At 45.6% G+C, this 20,143-nt stretch overlaps 2 protein-coding genes and 1 long non-coding RNA gene across 20 annotated transcripts in view; 1 reads left to right on the top strand and 2 right to left on the bottom strand.

Moving 5' to 3' along the window:
• Positions 1-5,774, top strand: part of WIPI1 (WD repeat domain, phosphoinositide interacting 1) — a 37,073-nt gene extending 31,299 nt beyond the window's left edge. Inside the window, exons 11-12 of one of the 2 annotated variants that reach the window (XR_014544455.1) lie at positions 890-2,279; positions 5,232-5,774. Coding sequence is in view for 1 of the 2 variants with exons in the window: in XM_083598900.1 (XP_083455026.1) it covers positions 890-990; positions 5,232-5,273 (143 nt within the window). In the remaining variant the exon portion in view is untranslated. The remainder of the gene's footprint in view (positions 1-889; positions 2,280-5,231) is intronic. The other variant, XM_083598900.1, reaches the window with a different exon arrangement.
• Positions 268-20,143, bottom strand: part of ARSG (arylsulfatase G) — a 122,521-nt gene continuing 102,645 nt past the window's right edge. For 10 of the 17 annotated variants that reach the window (XM_083598792.1, XM_083598793.1, XM_083598790.1 and 7 more), the window contains 3 exons: positions 15,679-15,769; positions 7,973-8,305; positions 268-5,997 (listed from right to left, as the gene is read on the bottom strand). In XM_083598792.1, coding sequence (XP_083454918.1) covers positions 8,007-8,305; positions 15,679-15,769 — 390 coding nt within the window. In that variant the 3' untranslated portion in view covers positions 268-5,997; positions 7,973-8,006. The remainder of the gene's footprint in view (positions 5,998-7,972; positions 8,306-15,678; positions 15,770-20,143) is intronic. The other 7 variants (XR_014544423.1, XR_014544424.1, XR_014544425.1 and 4 more) reach the window with 2 other exon arrangements.
• LOC310755771 lies at positions 9,290-11,237 on the bottom strand. Its single transcript, XR_014544530.1, has 3 exons — positions 11,110-11,237; positions 9,564-10,015; positions 9,290-9,370 (listed from the first exon to the last, which is right to left on the bottom strand). It is a non-coding gene; the product is annotated as an uncharacterized lncRNA (long non-coding RNA).

Genomic DNA, 20,143 nt, shown 5'->3' on the forward strand with positions numbered 1-20,143 from the left:
TTTCCTCACGCTTTTAATTTCACATTGCCTCAGAACCAAACAAAAGAAACTGAAGCAGCTCAGCACCCTTTGCTCTTTGTCACAACATAAATCTACGTGGCCAGCGTTGCCAGGCCAAGCCACACGTGTTGTATGATATAAAACCATCAAGGCTGGGTGCATTATGTAGAAGTTTAGAAGAAGAATAAAGTCTGATAATGCGCACAGAATTCAACTTCCCAAGAATCTCAGCAACCATAAAGCAAAAAAAAGAATAGATCACCCTGATGCAAATCTTTACCTCTCCTTTATTTTTGTAATGCAGAGAAACAGCAACAAATGTCTTCTGGACATCTTGTTTTGCTCTGTGTTGCTTATAACTGCAAAGTAAATGTAATTATAGGAAACATACCCATTGTGCTGTCTAATAGACAACGCAGACTCCCTTGCTTGCATGTTGGTGATGCGCTTTGCTCATGTCATCCCAAGCAAAGCCACTAGAAATCTGAACCGACTCGCTTGACTACTCTCCTCTCCCCTAAGTAAGACTCTTTCCTCTATCCTGTCTGTGCAAACAAGTTAGAATGTGTTTCTGTCCGTCCTTTATGAAAAGCCTTGGGCGCCACTAATGCTTATTGAAGATCCCACATGAATCAAAACTCTGCATGTCTGATTCACAGTGGAAAGCCTGAGGCTTTCATTAGAATGGAAACTTCTCCCCACCACAGTCTGGCAATTGCAGTATTGGTGCAGCTCTCACAAGTCCCTTCACTTCTCTGTGTTTTGCCAAACCTTGCAGAAGGAGGGGGGAAAGCACTCAGTAAAAAGTCACCAAATGCCGCCCCTGTCTGCCCAGCCTTTGGGCTTTTCAGCTGTACTTATTTCCAGTATTTTGTTCCTCCTTAAATAGGTTACTCAGAAGATGGAGGAGCCCTTCGAGGAGAGGTTATACCGGAGCACGAATTCGCCACTGGGCCAGTGTGTCTGGATGATGAAAATGAGTTTCCACCTGTGAGCATTAGGAGTACTTAAGAGAGCACTATGGGGCCTCATGCTGCGAAGAAAGCGTTTAACCTCTTCTTCCAGAAGGGCTGTCCCTTCCTCTCCTTTCTGTAGCCCGCGGCAACTAAATCAGTTATGCTCTTACAAATGGGTAGATAAACTCCCACTGTTCTGGGAGAGGGGCTTGGGAACAGAATCTTATTTATAATCCTGATATCCTACTGTTGCATTGGTGTCCCAGGCCCAGGGAACTGACTGAGCAGGTCCATTCCTGCGGAGGTTCAGCAGTGCTACAGCTGCAGATGCTTCCAGACCATTTAATTGATTCCCACCCAAACCCTCTTGTCTTCCCAAGAGGAGGGCACGCTCAGAGTTCAAGTCTGCATTTCTGCATTCACAGCTTCAGCAACGCCTCCGAGATGGAAGAGGTGGGAGGAATCCTTCAAATGTCAGAAAGAGGCATGTTTAAGGGCATCTGTTTGGTCCTTTGAATGTGTGCTTGGATTAAGTGACCAAAACGAAAATGATAAAACTGACTCGTGGCTTTGGCTTTTGTGGGTTCTGGGCAACTGCAGCCCGTGCCCCCATTCCTTCCCAACCCAGTCCTATTGCTGGTAGCTTTGCCATACCAGCAAGATGCTCAGCCCCCCAGCTTTGCTATTTGCATGTTGGGCTGGGTGGAGGAAAAGACCTGCAGGGCAGGCAGCAGTATAAAATGGTAGTGCAGGTAGAAGCATTACTTAAGGGGAAATGGGCAGGTGCAGTGAGCAAGTGCTGACCGGGCAGCAGTCGTGCTAGTGATGGAGCTGCTCTTCCATCACTGGGCTCTTGAGGTAGGACTAGCCTGTGGCGGGAGAGAAAAAAGAGAAAGTGATCAGCAGCCCAAGCCTACTTACTGCTGCATACACAGACCAAACCTGTCTTTAGCAAGGAAGGTTGGAAACTGGAGAACTTAAGGACAATTATTTGTGTTCCCGCTATCTTTCTCCCCTCTCTGTAATAGAAGTCTGCTACCTCCCAGTGTCTCTTTAATCAATGCTATTTATTTTCTAAGAAGTAACAAGCGATGTATTATGTTCCTTCTAAAGGGTCCCATCCCTCTTGCATGGTCTTGTATTGAGTCATGGGGAAGCGACTTCCATGCTGTGTCTTAACAGCATCAAGTGATCCAAGCATTATTGCAGAGCTAAGCATCTACCTGCCCAACCGCTTGTCTGCCTTGCTCCTGTTGCTGCTTCTCACGCCTTCTGCTTCCCCTTACCTGCCGCTGCCAAAACTCTTGCCCCGGGCTGTTTAAGGTGAGAGGAACCGTCTCAGATAGCCTTACGCTGTTGTTTAGAGGCTGGAAGAGGACTAACTTGGTCTAGGGCTAGGGAAGCCTTCCAGATGTTGTGGAACTACAACTCCCACAATCCCCGACTTCTGACCATGTTGCCCGGGGCTGATGGGAGTCCAGCAACACTGGAAGAGTCACACATCAGCCACCTGTTATGTATGGCACCTGCAAGCTCGCTCTCCCCTAACCTTCAAGGCTGCCTCATCTTCTCTTTGTGTCTGAGGGGGGAGGAATGCCATGGTAGGTGTGAGAGACAGGATGGAGCTGGGGGTATTACTTGCCATAGACAGCCAGGCAAGTGGCACATTGCACCTCTGATGTAACGGGGTTAGTTTTGACATTTGCTACTAGTTGTGTGGGCTGGTGAAAAAGCCAAGGCTGAGCAATCACAATGTTCCCTGCTTGCTAGGCCACCGTAGGAGCTTTTGGGTTTGTTTGTTTTTGCAATAATTAAACTGTTCCCTCCGCATATGGCCATGAACACTTAGGCAGTATCCAACCCACAAAGACGAGTGTTCTATTTTAAAAGTGTAAAGTGTTGGCAATTTGGATTAATGGTTGTGTTAGTCGTGCATGCATATGTACGATTATTGACCTTCTGGGGTTTGGTCACAACTCGGCTGTGTGCTGCGCTCAGCATCCTGTTTGAGAAGCTACTGCACTTAAGAGTTGTTTCTTTTTACCTTTGGCTGCCTTAATAGAGGAGGGTGGATGGTGATCTCTTAGTATTTCGTCATCTCTCTAGGATCAGAAACTTGGGATTATTTTTCTCTCCTTTGTACCAACCTCCCAGGTTGTTATGGGGGTTTCCACTTGCCATATTACTTTAGGAATCTTCCTCAGTGCTCTGTGAAACTCTTGGTGTGATGATGTGCCTTATTCATAGGGAAATTGCCTCTCCATGGATATTGTAGCAAGCATTTGGTTTCTTAACAGTGCAGGTGGGGATGGGGGCAGTTTGACTGCTGGGCTCAAGCTGGCAGGGCAGGATGTCATTTTTCCAGGGGGTCTGTGTGTAATGGACATACATATCCATCTGTTTTATCATCCCATTAGAAACAGTGGGAGGGGAGGTAGAGCTTTAGTGATCTCTGTTTCAGGAGCTTGACTGAATAATTCTCTAGTATGGGGGATGTCCAAGCCACTTCCCAGCATACCCTCTTTTTTTCTGGCCCTTCTGACAGTACTTTTAAGGTCAGTTGGACCGGCCCTTTTTGGAGCTAGCAGAGGTGGGAAGGGAAGCTCCACACTGGACCTCCCTTTCTGATTTTGAAGCTCTATGTCTGACATAGAGGGTAGGTCCATTCTAGTCCATGGCTTGTAAGGGTGGCCCTCCTTGGCAAGGACGGTACCTTGAATTGCTAATATACTGGCATAAAAAGAGGTTTTTCAAAGGGTATGTCTACACTGTCTTCTGCACAGGAGGAAGTATCTACACACATCAGAAACTGCTAAATTAGCCCCCTTCCAATTTGGACAAAGTGGACTAGCCACACCAGACCCAAGTGCTAGAAGTTTTTTCCGATGTCTGGGTCGTATTGCAACCTTCACATCGCTAAATTGGGCATTCCACTACCATTCCTCCATATTACTTACAGGAGGTAGAGGGGAGAGCTAGGAGGGGAAAGCTAGGAGATCTAATTTACAGCACCAAGACTACAAGCTCTCTTGTCCAGGCAAGCGTAAAAATGTAACTGCCACAATGTGAAATGAGTGTTCTGCATGCGTTGCAGGTGACGATGGTGTGCATACTTTCTCCTACTTTAAGATGCTCTTCATGTGGAAAGCATCATTGTATGTGAAGCTGTGGATGGGTATGCCTGTGGAATCCAAGCAGCTTGGGATCAAGTGCCACTAAAAACATGATTGCCGTGCGCCAGCAGCATCACTTATGCTCGTGGAAGAGCAATTTCCATACAGGAGCACAAGGAACTCCAGCTATTGTTAGGGTTGGGCGATACATTGCAGTGTTGAAAACCAGGTATCAGCAGCTAAATGTCAGCATATGCTGATATATCACAATGGCTGAAATGTATATCAGCTGCTGCTTTCTCCCCTAAGTGGGGAGGAAGAAGCAGTAGAGATACATCGCCCAACCCCATACTGCTGTGGCTTCTGCAAGCAAGAGCAGTAGGAGGGTTTGATCAGCTATGGGGTGGGCAGCTTCCCACCCACCCTGCAGCTGATCAAACCCTTCCCTTCCAGCTCACATGAGCAAGCTCAAAGGCGCCGGCCTGCTTTGCCCGAGTGGGCAAGCTGCGTCTTTCTTCTTGGGGTGGTTGGTCGCTCTGGGATGAAAGACACAGCCCACCTTCCTGGGCGAAGGCAGGCAGGCAGCAACCAAGCACACAGAGCCTGAGAAGCATGTCCAGGCTCTGTGAATCTGTCTGCCTTTGCCTTCATCCAGTTGGGCAGCCTGACTCTTTCCTCCCAGAGCGACCAAGGACCCCACGAGGAAAGACACAGCCCGCCCAGACGCCTTTGCCCTTTGCAGACAATTTCAGCTGCTGATTCACTGTGGCTCCCTGGTTGCTGCTAGCACAGCACAGGGGAGACAGGAGGTGCGCTGTGCTGGTGGTGGCTGGGGAACCACGATGTATCAGGTGACCCAGCACATGCTGTGTTTACAACCAAGACAAGGGTTCATTGTTTAAAGCAGAAAACACAATTCTCAGTCTTCAGTTCCCCCTAAGATGGGCATTGGGGTCCGTTCCCAGCCCAGATGATTCTTTTGAATTAAGGGCACACAGAAAACCTAAGTGACCCACAGATTTTGCGGAAAGCAAAACAGTTGCATGGCAAGCTGCCTCCCTGCTGCTTCCTCTGCATGTTCGCAAAGTCCGGCTACAGCACACTCCCTGCTCAACGGCACGCTGCTGGGAAAAGTAAGGCCCTTCTGTTTTGATTTTGGTAGATAAACTTGTGCCGTGGAAGCCAGACGAACAAGAGGTCATGAGGAGTGGCAAACAGCAGAGCACGGAGCGACGGATGGGAGGTAGTTTGGAGAAACAAAAAATGGGAAAGTGGAAGATCCCACAAGTGAGGGGGGAAGCCAGAGGTGCTCCAGTGCTTTTAACACAGTATGTTTCTTCTTAGCCCAACCCTTTCTGGCCCTTTGTGTGTATTCTCTTAAAAGTGCTGCGTGGGTTTGGTATCAATGTACTGTATATGCACATTGCTCTATACTCGAGTGTAAATGTAACCCCCCCCACAAAAGAACCTGAATTTTATACACATGCCTGCCCTTTTCTAATTTATGTCGTGTATAAATGTACTTAACAGAAGTCTATTGATCTATGTCCTTTGTACAGTATATATACATAATATTTTACCCAGGCATAATATTTTTGCAGTGACCTATTAGGGAGACAGGAAAAAAAAAGAGAACTCCAACTTACTGTGTTGGCACTCAGTTTAAATACCTGTTAATAAAGTCACCATCGTGTCAGCAGCAGCAGCTGTCGCCTTGCGTTCTGTCTTGTTGTTTTGAACGGAGCCCTAAAGATGTCAGCCTTGATTAAGTTTTACCAGTGGAACTGCTGCATCTGCTTGCAAATAGAATCCCTTTTTCTTTCTACTGTACACCATGCCTCAGTTGCTATTTTCAGAGAATTGTGTCTGGAGATCCACAATGAGAATTGCCTCCCTTATTTTCCTTCGTATGTTGTGGACCATCCTGCCTGCAAAGAAAGAGATACAATGTATTTTTCTGTGTATGAGACTATATTTTCCCCCAAATTTTTAAAGTTTAAAATTGGGGGTCGTCTTATACACGGAATGTTGGAATTAATTCTTACTTTTGGGCTCAAAAAATAGAGGTTGTCTTATACATGGGGGTGTCTTATTCACAGAAAAATACGGTAATTATGTCTATAGCATAGTAAGGATCCGAGTCACTATTATTATTTAAATAAGAATTCTTTAGATTTTCAGATCCTTGTAGTTGGCTCTACCCGATCTTGCAGTGACTCCATATGCCTAAGACCTATTTTAAAGACCCCATCAAATGTCTTGGGCCATGGCTCCTACTTAAAATAAAAATGACAACCTTGCGGCTGGTTCTCGTCTCCCCGTTTGTAACACCTTACACAACTAACTCGTCTCATCCTGATGTCAAGATGCAGCAAGCCCTGGCAGTCTGTGATGCAGAGATGGAGACAGGGAAATGCATAATCAGGTCACAGGTAAGTGATGCCAGACATGATGGAGGGGGCGAACTAGACATGTTGCCATTTTGGGTGGCTGCCACTCAAGTGTAACTGCTTCCAGCACTGGATTGAGGTGACTTTTACAGAGAGTAGTAATTGCTTAAGGAGTTAAATGCCACCACTGCTGAGATGAAATGTCCCCATTTACAAAAAAAGAAAAAGAAAAAGCGATAAGCCTACAGTCTTATAGGTGGGAGGGTCCCCTAGAAAGTTGCATATACGCCGCTCTTCTAACAGGATAGCATGTGCATCCCCAGAGGAGCTCCAAGTACACCTGCAGAAAGTTTTATTTTTGCAGGGAGAGACGCATGTTGGGGTGGGCCTTGGACCCAGAAGCCCCTTTTTTCTCCAAAGCACTAAGAACTACACCAGTCTTTAGGGTGGCATATAGTTCATTTTCCTTCAAGTAGTAAAGGTAAAGGGGCCCCTGACCATTAGGTCCAGTCATGACCAACTCTGGGGTTGCGGCACTCATCTCGCTTTATTGGCCGAGGGAGCCGGCGTACAGCTTCCGGGTCATGTGGCCAGCATGACTAAGCCGCTTCTGGCGAACCAGAGCAGCGCACGGAAATGCTGTTTACCTTCCTGCCAAAGTGGTATCTATTTATTTACTTGCACTTTGACGTGCTTTCGAGCTGCTAGGTTGGCAGGAGCCGGGACTGAGCAACGGGAGCTCACCCCGTTGTGGGATTCGAACTGCCGACCTTCTGATCGGCAAGTCCTAGGCTCTGTGGTTTAACCCACAGCGCCATCTGCATCCCTCAAGTATTACGCATTAAATCAGCAGGGCTGAGGATGTGGCAATAGTTCTCTACCATGAATGCTTCTGTGTCCCACCTACACCACCACCAATAGGATTGCGCTGGTTTAAACAAAATACAGTTATTGTAAGGAAACAATCAAGCAAATAATAAGAACAAATTCTCTGGGTACTTTACAGTCAAAGTCGAAAGTAAAAAACAACAACATACATACATATATACATACAAACGTGCAGCAGAACAAAGCAAAAGTATAAACAAGGGCTAACAATACAGTGGGTGCTCGGGTTGCGAACGTGATCCATGCGGAACGTTCGCAACCCACAGTGCTGCATCTGCGCATGCGCAGGTTGCAATTTGGCGCTTCTGTGCATAGCAGGATTTAGTGCTTCTGCATATGTGCGAGAGCCAAAACCTGGAAGTAACCCGTTCCGGTACTTCCGAGTTTCGGCGCGTCCATAACCCGAAAATGCGCAACTTGAAGCGTCTGTAACCCAAAGTATTGGGTTACAGTAGTGCCAAAGTTGTAAAAAGCAGATCTAAAATTAGGGATCCTGGCTTGTGTGCATAAAGACTTAAAGCCATGTTAGAAATCTAGTCTGATTCAAAATATTTACATACCACCTTTCAACCCAAAATTATCAGAATGGTTTAGGATGTAACAAAGTTTCCCTTGCTATTCTAACCTTAAGTCTTGTAGGCTTCACTTTCCGTATCAGCTCAGCATCTCTGGGATGAGTTGGAATAAGCCAACTGGCACCGGCAGACCAAGTGCTGTGGGTTGCAGCAGGGTGTCACAGCTGGGTCATGAGAGTAGTCCGCTGTAGAGACATTGTCTGTTGCAATATTCCACAGAATGTCCAGGAGAGCCTTGTTCGCCACTGGCAGGACAGCATGGTATTCCGCAGTCTCAGTGTCCAGTGGTGCCGCCTCCTGGATGTCATGCTGTAAGTTAAAAATGAGAGGTGGCTGATGGCGTTGTTCCTTCCCAATGCTCCCATCACAGGCCTTGGCACCACCTGGAAACAGATGAGGCATGCAAGATGTTAGGGCTGCCATCTTTTAACAGGTATTCCTGTTGCAGAAGCCATGCAGTTAAAAGGAAAAACACCCAGAGCTCATTAGTGTAGGTTAAGCAACAGTAAGCACTTTTACCAACAGCCAACGGTAAGCACTTTTACCAATTGATTTTGTGGAGGGTAACTAAGCACAGGCCCATTACAAGAATGGACTGGTTGCAGGAGCAATGGGTGGTCCAGTGTCTGAAATACGTATCTGTGAAATGTTTGCAGTTGGGTGCTTCTCTGTTTATTGTTTAAATGCAAAATATGGAAGACGTTCCTTGGAAATAATGCAAGATAGGTTCAGGAGGACCCGATACCAGCATCACATGATGACGACATTGGTTTCCCACTTAAAAAGTTTGTGAAATGCCACGAGAAAAATGGAATTCTGCTGTTACACAAAATACTACAGCCATCAATGAAAAACAGGAGCATCAAACAGAGGAATAGCCAAGGTGGGCAAGAGTAGGCTCCTATGTTTAACCCTTTGACAAGGACTTGTTTACTTTACTGGCCGTCTCACAACCAACAGATAACACAAGGAAAGCCTTGCTGGACCAAAGAAAATGCCCATCTAGTCCAGCATCTTCTATTTCACAGTGGCCAGCTGAACGTGTACAGAATTCCACAAGCAGAACCTGAGAGCCACTGCAGACTCCATGCAACTGGTATTTTAAAGGGATAACGTCTCTTAACAGTGGAGGTAGAACACCATCATTGTGGTAATCCTACATCTGGGCTGTACCACTTGTTCTCCAGCTCCCTGCTCTGCTAGCACTCGAGGCAATGCCTGTTATCAGTGGCGTAGCGTGGGTGGTCAGCACCCGGGGCAAGGCAAGTAATTTGCGCCCCCTAACCCGTGGATTTGCGCCCCCTAACCCTAACCCCCAGATGTTGCGCCCGGTGTGGCCGGCCCCCCCTGCACCCCCCACGCTACGCCACTGCCTGTTATTTATATATTTGGGTGTCACCAGTGCCAGATCCTCGAGCCCCCAAAATAAAAAGACAATTTAAAAATACCTAAGTACACTCAGAAGGTAAAAAAAGTGGCTATAGAAATGCTAAGAATTTAATAATTATGTTCGGAAGTCAGAAAGAAGGATGAAAGATCGATGCTCAGTTTGAGCAATGTTTCAGGTTATATTATGTAATAGAATGTGATTATATGTGGAAAACTCAGTAAAAAATATTATATATATATATATAAAAATACCTAAGTACAAGGACACCTCATCTAAAACATCCTGCTCATTAACCACAGCTATACAGACCAAAACTTCCCCATACAAAAACGTGGATGGCAACACCAATGAACCACATTAAAGCCATTGAGGAGAAGGAGATAGTTGGTGCATCCCTTAAGAAGGTGCCCCTGTTGAAACCAATTAACTCCTTGGCTGCTTTCGCTTCACCGTGTGAGGGGGTTGGGCTCCTGCCCCCACCACAGAGGAAGCAAACCTTCAGGTACACGGACTGTCCTTATTAACAGGAGGCAAACCTGACCTTGCTACCCAGGAGGAGCAGGAGCACAAAGTGTTCTGCCCACACAAGCATGCACTTCTATTTGCCTGGTAATAATTAGCCCTGGCGAGAGAGCAAAAGCATCCTCCTAATGATCCGGCAAACTAATTTAACAGTTGTTTACATCCCTTAAGGACAGGTTCCCTGCACCACGATTCTGCACTCTGCTGTTTTGCACTTGGCACTCAAGGCCAAGTATAGCCTGGACTTGGGAGGCCTCTTCAGACCGGCTCACAACCCTTTTCCTTTGCTCCCTAAAACTGCCCTGTCCATCCTATGGCGGGAAACTTGTAGCATCATATACCTCCGATGGTTCAGCATGCCCGCCTATTGTTTCAGGAACCCCTTCCTCCTCCAAAGGGATGCAGGTGGCGCTGTGGTCTAAACCACTGAGCCTTGGGCTTGCCAGTCAGAAAGTTGGCAGTTCGAGCTCCCATTGCTCGGTCCCAGCTCCTGCCCACCTAGCAGTTTGAAAGCACGTCAAACTGCAAGTAGATAAAGAGGTACCGCTCCGGTGGGAAGGTAAATGGTATTTCCGTGTGCTGCTCTGGTTTCACCAGAAGCAGCTTAGTCATGCTGGCCACATGACCCGGAAAAAACTGTCTGCGGACAAACGTCGGCTCCCTCGGCCAGTAAAGCAAGATGAGCGCCGCAACCCCAGAGTTGTTTGCGACTGAACTTAACTGCCAGGGATCCTTTACTTTTACCCTTCCTCATCTAGCCTCAGCTTCAACGTCCCTCACCTTTTGTTCTTAGGTAACCTCTTCCCTCAGGAAACCAGATTTTGGGAGTGTGTTCAAGATCTGTTACTTGGAAAGGACGTTGTGAGTGCAACCTAGTAGTGACTAGCTCAGTGAGGCATCATGTGCCTTGAGGATGGCTCTAGCTCAGGGGAAGAGCACACACTTTGCATGCACACTTCCAGGTGACTTGAGGTAGGGCAAGATGTGAGGTGGAGAGATCAGCAGTACTGAGCTAGGTGGACACGTTGGTCTGACCAAGTATAAAAGCAGCTTCCTAAGTGATTCAAACCATGCATTATAGACCTTGATTACATTGTTTTAATGGAGGGTAGGGCTGGGCGATAATCTGGTTTTCAACATCATGATAAATCAACAGCTAAACTTCATGATATACCGATTTATCACGATGTCTGAAATAAGGATAGCACTATGTAGAGGCATTGGCCGGCTTCAGTTTTCCCCGCCTCATATTGCTAGGTTACAAAATTATGAAACCGGTATCACGACATGAATGTCAAATGTGTTTTGGACAATATATTGCCCAGCCCTAACACACATCACAATTTGTAATATAATTGCCAGGTCAAAAAGAATGAAATGTATAGCATGATATGGACTTCAAACCGGTTTCGAACGATGCATCAATATATTGCTCAGCCCTATTTGGGGGATGAGAATAAAATGTACCCAGATTTTAACTGGAAGGCAGGGTGGAGAAAGAAGGGAATAACTAACTACTGATCTGTTAAAAGGGCTCTTCCAATCCTTCACAGCTGCAAGTGCTGTATATGAGCAATCGCATCAGTGGAAGCTAAGATTGTGTGTGTGTATAAAAGCTTGCAGGAGGACTAAATCAGGCAAGGAGTCTCTGGGGAGAACGACAACGGAGGAAAGGAAGGAGAGGGACACACATTACGTGCAGTAACAGCCCATGCTGCTTAGCAAAGATGATAAGAAAGCAGCCCTTTGGTAGTTGTAGCTCAAGAAGCCTGAGTCGCAGCTGCCTCTGCAGGTTTCTGTAGGTCTGGCCCATGCTTGACCCCATTCCAGAATGCCGGCTTGAAGGCCCAGGATGGGTGAGCAAGCCACCACCAGTGTCTATTTTCATTTTGCTAGAAGAAGAACGCGCAGATATAAAAATAGCTGCAAGGTCGCACGGTGTGGCATGAAAGCTGAAAAGGTAGATCTTGAAGAGGAATGCTAACAGGTGCCAGCATCTTGAGGGCAGTGCTCCCCTCTTGCTGCTGACAGACACACTTTTCTAATTAGGAAAGGGAGAAAGAAGTGCCTTAACACTGGGCCTTTCTCTCCGCTACTTGTGGGGAGAAAGAATGGAAGTGAGAAGGCTTTTGGGACTTCCGGGTTAGCGCGAAAGGCTAATGGCGGATTCCCTCCGAGCTCCGGAGGGAATCGGCTCTACAGGAGTTGGGTCTTGCCGCTGCGGCGACGCGGGGACCCTTAGAAATCACAGGCGCGGAAGCCTGTGAACTTGGTGACTCGGCGGGCACCATTTGCGCCCCCCGACCTGCGAAGGAGCCTTTTTAAAGGCTTCGGAACGGGGGACGGGGTGAGTGGCGCGGTGCCGAGAGTCGACTGCTCCTCCTGGGGAGTGAAGCCGCGAGCCATGGTCGGAGAGCGCTGACTTTTTCTTGTGAACAATCGGACTCTAAAAGTAACAACCCGTGAGTAGTACGGAAATTGGACTTTTTAAGGAAATTTTCTTTTGAATTTGGCACGATCGGGGAAGGCGCAAACAGGAAGTCCGCCTCCCCGTCTTGTAAAAAATCTAAAGAAAGGACTAGTTAACTAAGGTCGAGAGAATTTCTTCTTCTTTATTGGATAAAAGATATTAATTTCATGATTTGGCAATACAAGTATAAGTAATTTTACTGGAGGATAAGAGCTAATTTTGAGAGTTGAAGTGCCACCCCCCCCCCCGGACCCGGGAGTGATTCGCGAGAGAGCCTGCTGAGGAGATATAGAAGAGTTTGACAGCTGTCAAAATTAGCTGTCAAAAAGGAAAAAGAGAACTTTGTTTCTGCTGTCTCTGCTGGATATATTTGTTGCAACTTGGCTATATTTTGTTGAAAATAAGTAAGAACTGATACAAATTAACTTGACTTTTGGATTTTAGCTGGAAAGAATATTAAGTTACCAAAATCCCTCTAGAGGGGGATTTGGGACACTACAAGAATGGCTGGAGGAGGGAAAATTCAGGCTGGGCTGGACAGAGTCTTTGTTCTCTTGGGAAAGTTACAAGGCCAAATTGATGTTTTGGCTACAAATGTAACAACTTTGAACTTAACAGTAAATAACATTACGGAATTTGATAAGAATTTGACTCAGGAAGCCCATGCAGCTGGACAAAAAGAGAATTTTGAGAATCTTGAAAGTGTGGAGAAAGAGACATATGTTGTTTCTGAGGAGAAGGAAGGAGGAGCTGTAACTTTCCAAATGACAAAGGAGAGCCAGAGGCCTGATATCACACTTACAAAGGAAAACAAGAAATCAAACCAGAGGCCTGACAGGATGACCACAAGGGAAAATAAGTATTGGATGATGAAAATCTGGTTTGAATTGGCGACTAAAGAATGGAGAGATCTCCCTATGTGGAGATCTGAAGACCCATGGATTACAAATCTGATTAAAGTGGAAGCTGGAGTTTTTGTGATAATTGGACTTTTGGACCCTACTTTTAAGTATGGAGGTCTGGCTGGAAGAAACATGGACCTTATCGGGACAGAGCTGCTCCGAGATCTGGTGTTTAATACTAAGGACTATCAAAAAAACCGGCAGAGAGGAACTGAGAGAGAATTAAGAGCCTCGGATGTGAGATCTCCAGGCTGATAGAGGATTAAGACTGATGGATATTTGTTGGGGATCGAAACCGGGAAAGGGGGTGGTGGGGTTTGAGAATCCAAAGGGTGTACAATTATGATCTGTTTTATTTTTTGTTTGGTTATTAATATGAAAATTGGGAAATTCGTGGAAGGGAATTTGGGTCGACTTTAGAAAAAGGCTTGTGTATTGAGGTACAAATATCGATGTCTATAAGTTAAAATTGGTTTTTTTAAAAAAATGAATTAAATATAAAAAGGTTAAAAATTGGGGATAGGAACTTGTTGAACTAACAATTTGAATTGGAATACAAGAAGGGGAGGTGTGGGGAAGTCAGGGAAATATGGTACTGAAAATATGGAATTGTAAATTTCATGTGTTTTTAATTTTTTTTTCTTTTTTCTTTTTTTCTTTTTTGACTTTTTTGTACTGAAAGTGAAAAATTTTAATAAATATTTCAGTAAAAAAAAAAAGAGAAGGCTTTTGAAAGCAGCAAGACTGGTCTGTAAACTACTAAAGTCAAGGCTGGGGAGAGGGGGGAAGAAGTGTGGGGAATGGGTACCCCACAAAACTGCCCAGTGGCTTCATCCACACTGCAGACAGAAGTGCATTCTGGTACAGTGGTACCTCGGGTTAAGAACTTAATTCGTTCTGGAGGTCTGTTCTTAACCTGAAACTGTTCTTAACCTGAGGTACCACTTTAGCTAATGGGGCCTCCAGCTGCCACCGCGCCTCCACCGCACAATTTCTGTTCTCATCCTGAAACAAAGTTGTTAACCCGAGGTATTATTTCTGGGTTAGCGGAGTCTGTGACCTGAAGCGTCTGTAACCCGAGGTACCACTGTATAGCAGAATGCAGGTGGGCTAAGATTTGGTCTCTAGCTTGAGTTTCCTCTCCTTTTATTCTTTTTTAGAGTGCGCCCTCTTAGCCATACCTGAGCAAACGCACAATGTGTTTTGGCAAAGTGGGAAACTGAGGCAACTGCCTCAGGTGGTGGATACAAGATGGTGGCCTCCCCTGTGCCTACTGCTTCCTTCCACTGGTCCTGCTGCTACTACCACATTCTCCTCTACCTCCTCCCTTTCCTCCCTCCCTAATTCCACATCCTCGGAAGGGCCGAGAAATTATGGGCAGGGTGTGTAGCTGCAGCCGCAAAATAATTTTTAAGTTTAGGCAGCAATTTTTAAGTTTAGGCAAACTACAGGCATGTGCCCAGCACACCCAAAAAGCTTTGCTCTGCTAGTCAGATGCAGAGAAGCACCACCCTGGAAAAATAAACAGAGTCTGGGGACTCAGCCAACTGCAGGGGTTCTTAACCCCCTTTCAAAATCTGCCTGGATCTCCTGGTGTTCCTCTAAACAAACCTAGGGGATACAACAGCTACTGTAGAAGATCTGAGTGGATTTTGGGTGGGTGGCTGTTCTGTTCACCCAGCCAGATTCTACTCAAGTGTCACGCAGTACCACAGCAGACCACGAAACACACATCTGCCAAGACATCTTTGCAGTGGCGTAGCGTGGGGGATGCAGGGGGGGCCGCCCGCACCGGGCGCAACATCTGGGGGTTAGGGTTAGGGGGCGCAAATCCACGGGTTAGGGGGCGCAAATCCACAGGTTAGGGGGTACAAATTACTTGCCTTGCCCCGGGTGCTGACAACCCACGCTACGCCACTGCATCTTTGCTCATTTGGCAGAGGACTGTTCCACCTGTGGGCCTAAATTCTCATTCTCTATATGGGTGTCCATCTTTACAAAACTAGGGCTGCCATATGTCCGGATTTTCCCAGACATGCCCGGGAATCGGGCAGCATTTTGGCATCCAGGCGGATTTCCCCCAAATCAGGAAAATGTCCAGGAAAACCTAGACGTATGGCAAGGGGGGTAATTTTATTTTTTAACCCCCCCCAAAAAAATGAAGAAAAAGCCCCATAACTGATTTTTGGGAGGGAGATGTTCCTCCCAAAAGCTGAACAGATTTTTAGTTTTGGGAAACCTAACAAAACAGAATGATTAAAAATTAAAAACAATCTATTCAGCTTGGGGTGGGTTTTTTTTTTGGTGGAATGAAGGGGGATGGTTAACTGTCTTAGAGATACAGCTAAATATTTGATTTGGTGCTGGGGGAAGATTACTGGTTTTATTCAGAAATGCGTCAGAAGGGGAGAGGGAACATCCCACAGGGTTGTTTTTTTTAAAGCACCTAACAAGTCCAAGTAAGCAACATACCTGTGAGATAAAAGGCCTTGTACTGGTCCACCCGAAGAGCTTGTATCTCTCCATATTTTCCAGCTGCCCCACTGTTGGGATGGAACAACGTCTAGGGGAAAGAAAGCACCAGAAGCTTAGAAAGTCAGCCCTTTTTAGTGGAATACTGAATGGTTTGGTTTACGGTGGTACCTCGGGTTACATACGCTTCAGAGCCAGCGTGGTGTAGTGGTTAAGAGCGGTGGACTCGTAATCTGGTGAACCGGGTTCGTGTCTCCGCTCCTCCACATGCAGCTGCTGGGTGACCTTGGGCTAGTCACACTTCTCTGAAGTCTCTCAGCCCCACTTACCTCACAGAGTGTTTGTTGTGGGGAAGGAAGGGAAAGGAGAATGTTAGCCACTTTGAGACTCCTTAAAGGGAGTGAAAGGCGGGATATCAAATCCAAACTCTTCTTCTTCTTCAGGTTACAGACTCCGCTAACCCAGAAATAGTACCTCAGGTTAAGAACTTTGCTTCAGGATGAGAACAGAAATTGTGCGGCGGCGGCAGCAGGAGGCCCCATTAGCTAAAGTGGTATCTCAGGATAAGAACAGTTTCAGGTTAAGAACGGACCTGCGGAACGAATTAAGTACGTAACCAGAGGTACCACGGTATATAAAATATGCAGGGATTTATGCTATGCAAAATGAACCATGGAAAGAGAAGAAGGGAAGTCATTGATATTTTAAGGTTGCATAAATGAGTATTCTAAATTGTAAAACAGAAAATTTAATAAAAATTATAAAAAGGAGAAAAGAAAAAGAAAGTCAGCCCGTTTCACTTGGTAAAGCTTAGGGAGGAAATGCATCAATTCAAGAGCATGCAAAATAGACGTATTTGTTGCTCAAAATAGCAGCTATGCATGTAGCACCCTTATGTATCCCCTGATAACGAAACTAGATGTGCTGTTTAAATGCGTATTTGCATTTAACTTTTTTTAAAGTGTGAATAGCATCTGCTGAGCAGGTGGGCATAACTGAAAAGGTGCTTTGAAAGAGGGATAGTTGCTTTTCATCTACACTCTGGTAATCAGGTTTCGTAGGTAAGTGCATTGTGTTTAAATAAAACCTGCCAAACCTTGTTTCGCCAGAGCAGTAGTGAGACGATGGGAAGCCATGCGTCTGTCAAATATATCCAGCTCTCTTAAGTTGTTTTCCTGTACTCGTCTATCAGAGAAGGTGCACGCACCACACAGGAATTAGTTCTGGGTGGCTATGTCTAAGGATCATGCTGTTAAGTATTACTGTTGGTCTCAGTGTCAGCAAACCTTGAAGTGCCACTTACAGAAATCAGGCAGATTTACTCCTCCGGTTCTTAGCATCTATCTTATTTGAGCGACAGCTTTGTAATGCCCACATGCATGTGTCAATACAAGACAGCCATGAATCTGTCTCCGCAGAATACAAATCCTTGATTCTCAATGACCTAATGAACAACAACAGCAAAAAGGGTCTCCTTTTCCCTTTCGCAGGGGGGTGACCCAAGTCATTCATACATTTCTCCTCCCATGCGAAAACCGGTTTGGTGACTACGCTTAACGCAAATTTCTCTTTTAACTTTTAATCCCTCCTGGGCACTTAATCCCTCTGGGTCTCAATTTCCCACATGTACAATGACCGTAACAGCATTCCTAGTGCTCCACAAGACTTTAGTATGGAAAATAAATACATTCACATGGCCGTTTCATACACGAATGAATGGGAGCCATGTGCTACATTCAAAGCGCGGGGGGCCGGGGGGGAATCTTGGGCAATAAGTACGACAGTGGAATTTGCTGCCAAGGAGTGTGGTGGAGTCTCCTTCTTTGGAGGTCTTTAAGCAGACGCTTGACAACCATATGTCAGGAGTGCTCTGATGGTGTTTCCTGCTTGGCAGGGGGTTGGACTCGATGGCCCTTGGGTCTCTTCCAACTCTATGATTCTATGATTCTAAGTAAGAACTGCAGGAACAAATTTATCCATATGTCATAGAATCATAGAATCATAGAGCTGGAAGAGACCACAAGGGCCATCGAGTCCAACCCCCTGCCAAGCAGGAAACACCATCAGAGCACTCCTGACATATGGTTGTCAAGCCTCTGCTTAAAGACCTCCAAAGAAGGAGACTCCACCACACTCCTTGGCAGCAAATTCCACTGTCAAACAGCTCTTACTGTCAGGAAGTTCTTCCTAATGTTTAGGTGGAATCTTCTTTCTTGTAGTTTGGATCCATTGCTCCGTGTCCGCTTCTCTGGAGCAGCAGAAAACAACCTTTCTCCCTCCTCTAAGGGAGGAAGTCTATGTCTAAGTCCATGTCTAAGTCCATGGTTCTCCTTACCCAACACAGGTTGGGAATAAGTTTGCAATTATGTATTATTATTTTTTGTCATGTTGTAAGTCACCTTTAGCATGGTTTGAACAATGGAAAGGCAGCATACAATAAAAGTATGTATGTATGTATTGTTACATGACACCCCTGTCTCCAGGCGGCGCGAGATTCCCAAGGCATGCTTTGTAACCTTGTGTTTCACTTTGGACAATTCGGCATGTCAGAGACGGTGGTGTCTTTATGATCTATGGTTTCCACATCCTGAAGCCTCCTATGGAGGAAGTTCAGCACATCAATATTCCAAGCTGCTTGCAATAAGAGACATCAGCACCTCTCTCTAGTACAGTTGTTTTGTCCCAGCCAGCCTACTTCCCATGGTCATCCTAAAACTCTGAACTGCAGCCCACATTGCTTCTTAACACCTAAGTGCTATTCTAAGCTCTGCCCTCAAAGCATTGGCATTGCCAGACGAAGGAGGGAGGAAACCCGCCCCTTTGCAAACGAGAGTTGCCCTTTTCATCCCTTTGTTGTTGCCTAAATGGCTCATCCTAATGCCTCTCAAGGAAATTATTTGAGTTCATCAGCTTTTACACTTGTCTTAATTAGAGGATAAACAAAGTCTTGCAGAGGCTTAAACAAACACTGACACTGGCTTGAATACACATGTGAGTCTAGCTCAGGGCGCTTCAACACACAGCCTGGGGGTCACAGGTGCTTGAAGCCCCCCACAACAGCCCTTGCGAGCTAGGCAAGTGAGGTGATGGGCTTTGGGAAAGGGGCGTGAGGGCTGGGAGCCATCAAATTGTAGCCTCAAGCTCTCTGCCCCCCATGCAACAGGGCAGTGTGTGGCCCACGGGTTCTGTGTCAAAGTACCCTTGTGGCACAGTTATGATAAGTTGGACCACCCTGATTTCCCGGTTCCAACACCCTGGCACTAACTTGATCCGGAATTTAGGGTTTCTTGCACCCCCAGATTCATAACACTATATACATAGATATACAATGTGTATATTGTCACAGAAAACACAGAGGTTGGAGGGGGGGTTGTTGGGGGAAGGTGCCTTCAAAAAAAATAAATACCCTGTTGTTTCTTTCTCCTGGATTTTGTTTGTCTTCTCATTTCATAAGGCTGGGAGAGCTGCATATATTTATATGGAGACTAAACCCAAACACGACAGAGGAAAACTGCAAACCAGGAAGACAGGTGTAATACCCCTGAAATTCATTTACAGTTGTACCTCGGGTTACAGACGCTTCAGGTTACAGACTCCACTAACCCAGAAATATTACCTCGGATTAAGAACTTTGCTTCAGGATGAGAACAGAAATCGTGCTCTGGCAGTGCGGCAGCAGCAGGAAGCCCCATTAGCTAAAGTGGTGCTTCAGGTTAAGAACGGACCTCCAGAACGAATTAAGTTCTTTTTTAAAAAAAAAAGATATTTATTGAAATTATAAAAATAAAAATAAAAAAACACACATATAATTACATTCCCTTCTTTCAATAACATATTTCCTTGACTTCCCCACACCTCCCCTTCTTGTATTCCAATTCAATTTTTAGTTCAGCAAGTTCTTATCCCCAAATTTTACCTTATTATATTTAAATCCTTTTGGTTAACCAATTTTAACATAAACCTCAGTCTTTATACATCAGTACTTATTCTTAATATCTTTTTCTAAGATCGACCCCAATTCCCTTTCACGAGTTCCCCATTTTAATATAAGTAACAAAACAAAGTATATAAAAACAAAGTATAATTGTACAGCCTTTGGATACCCAAAACCCCACTCCCCGCCTTTCCCGGTTTCAAGCTCCAACAAATGTCCATCAGTCTATCTGCTGTCAGCCTGGTGACCTCACATCCGAGGCTCTTAAGTCTCTCTCAAGTCCTCTCTGCCGGTTTTTTTGGTAGTCCTTAATATTAAACACCAAATCTCGGAGAAGCTCTGTCCCAATAAGGTCCATGCTTCTTCCAGCCAGACCTCCATATTTAAAATTGTAGTCCAAATCTTGTTTCTTACTTCTTTTAAGTCCAAATGTCCCAGAAACTCCAGCTTCCACTTTAGTCAGATTTGTAATCCATAAGTCTTCAGATCTCCACATGAGGAGATCTCTCTATTCCTCATTCTTCCATTCAA

This window comes from Podarcis filfolensis, assembly GCF_964270895.1.
Source record: "Podarcis filfolensis genome assembly, chromosome: 2".
NCBI classification, from domain to species: domain Eukaryota; kingdom Metazoa; phylum Chordata; class Lepidosauria; order Squamata; family Lacertidae; genus Podarcis; species Podarcis filfolensis.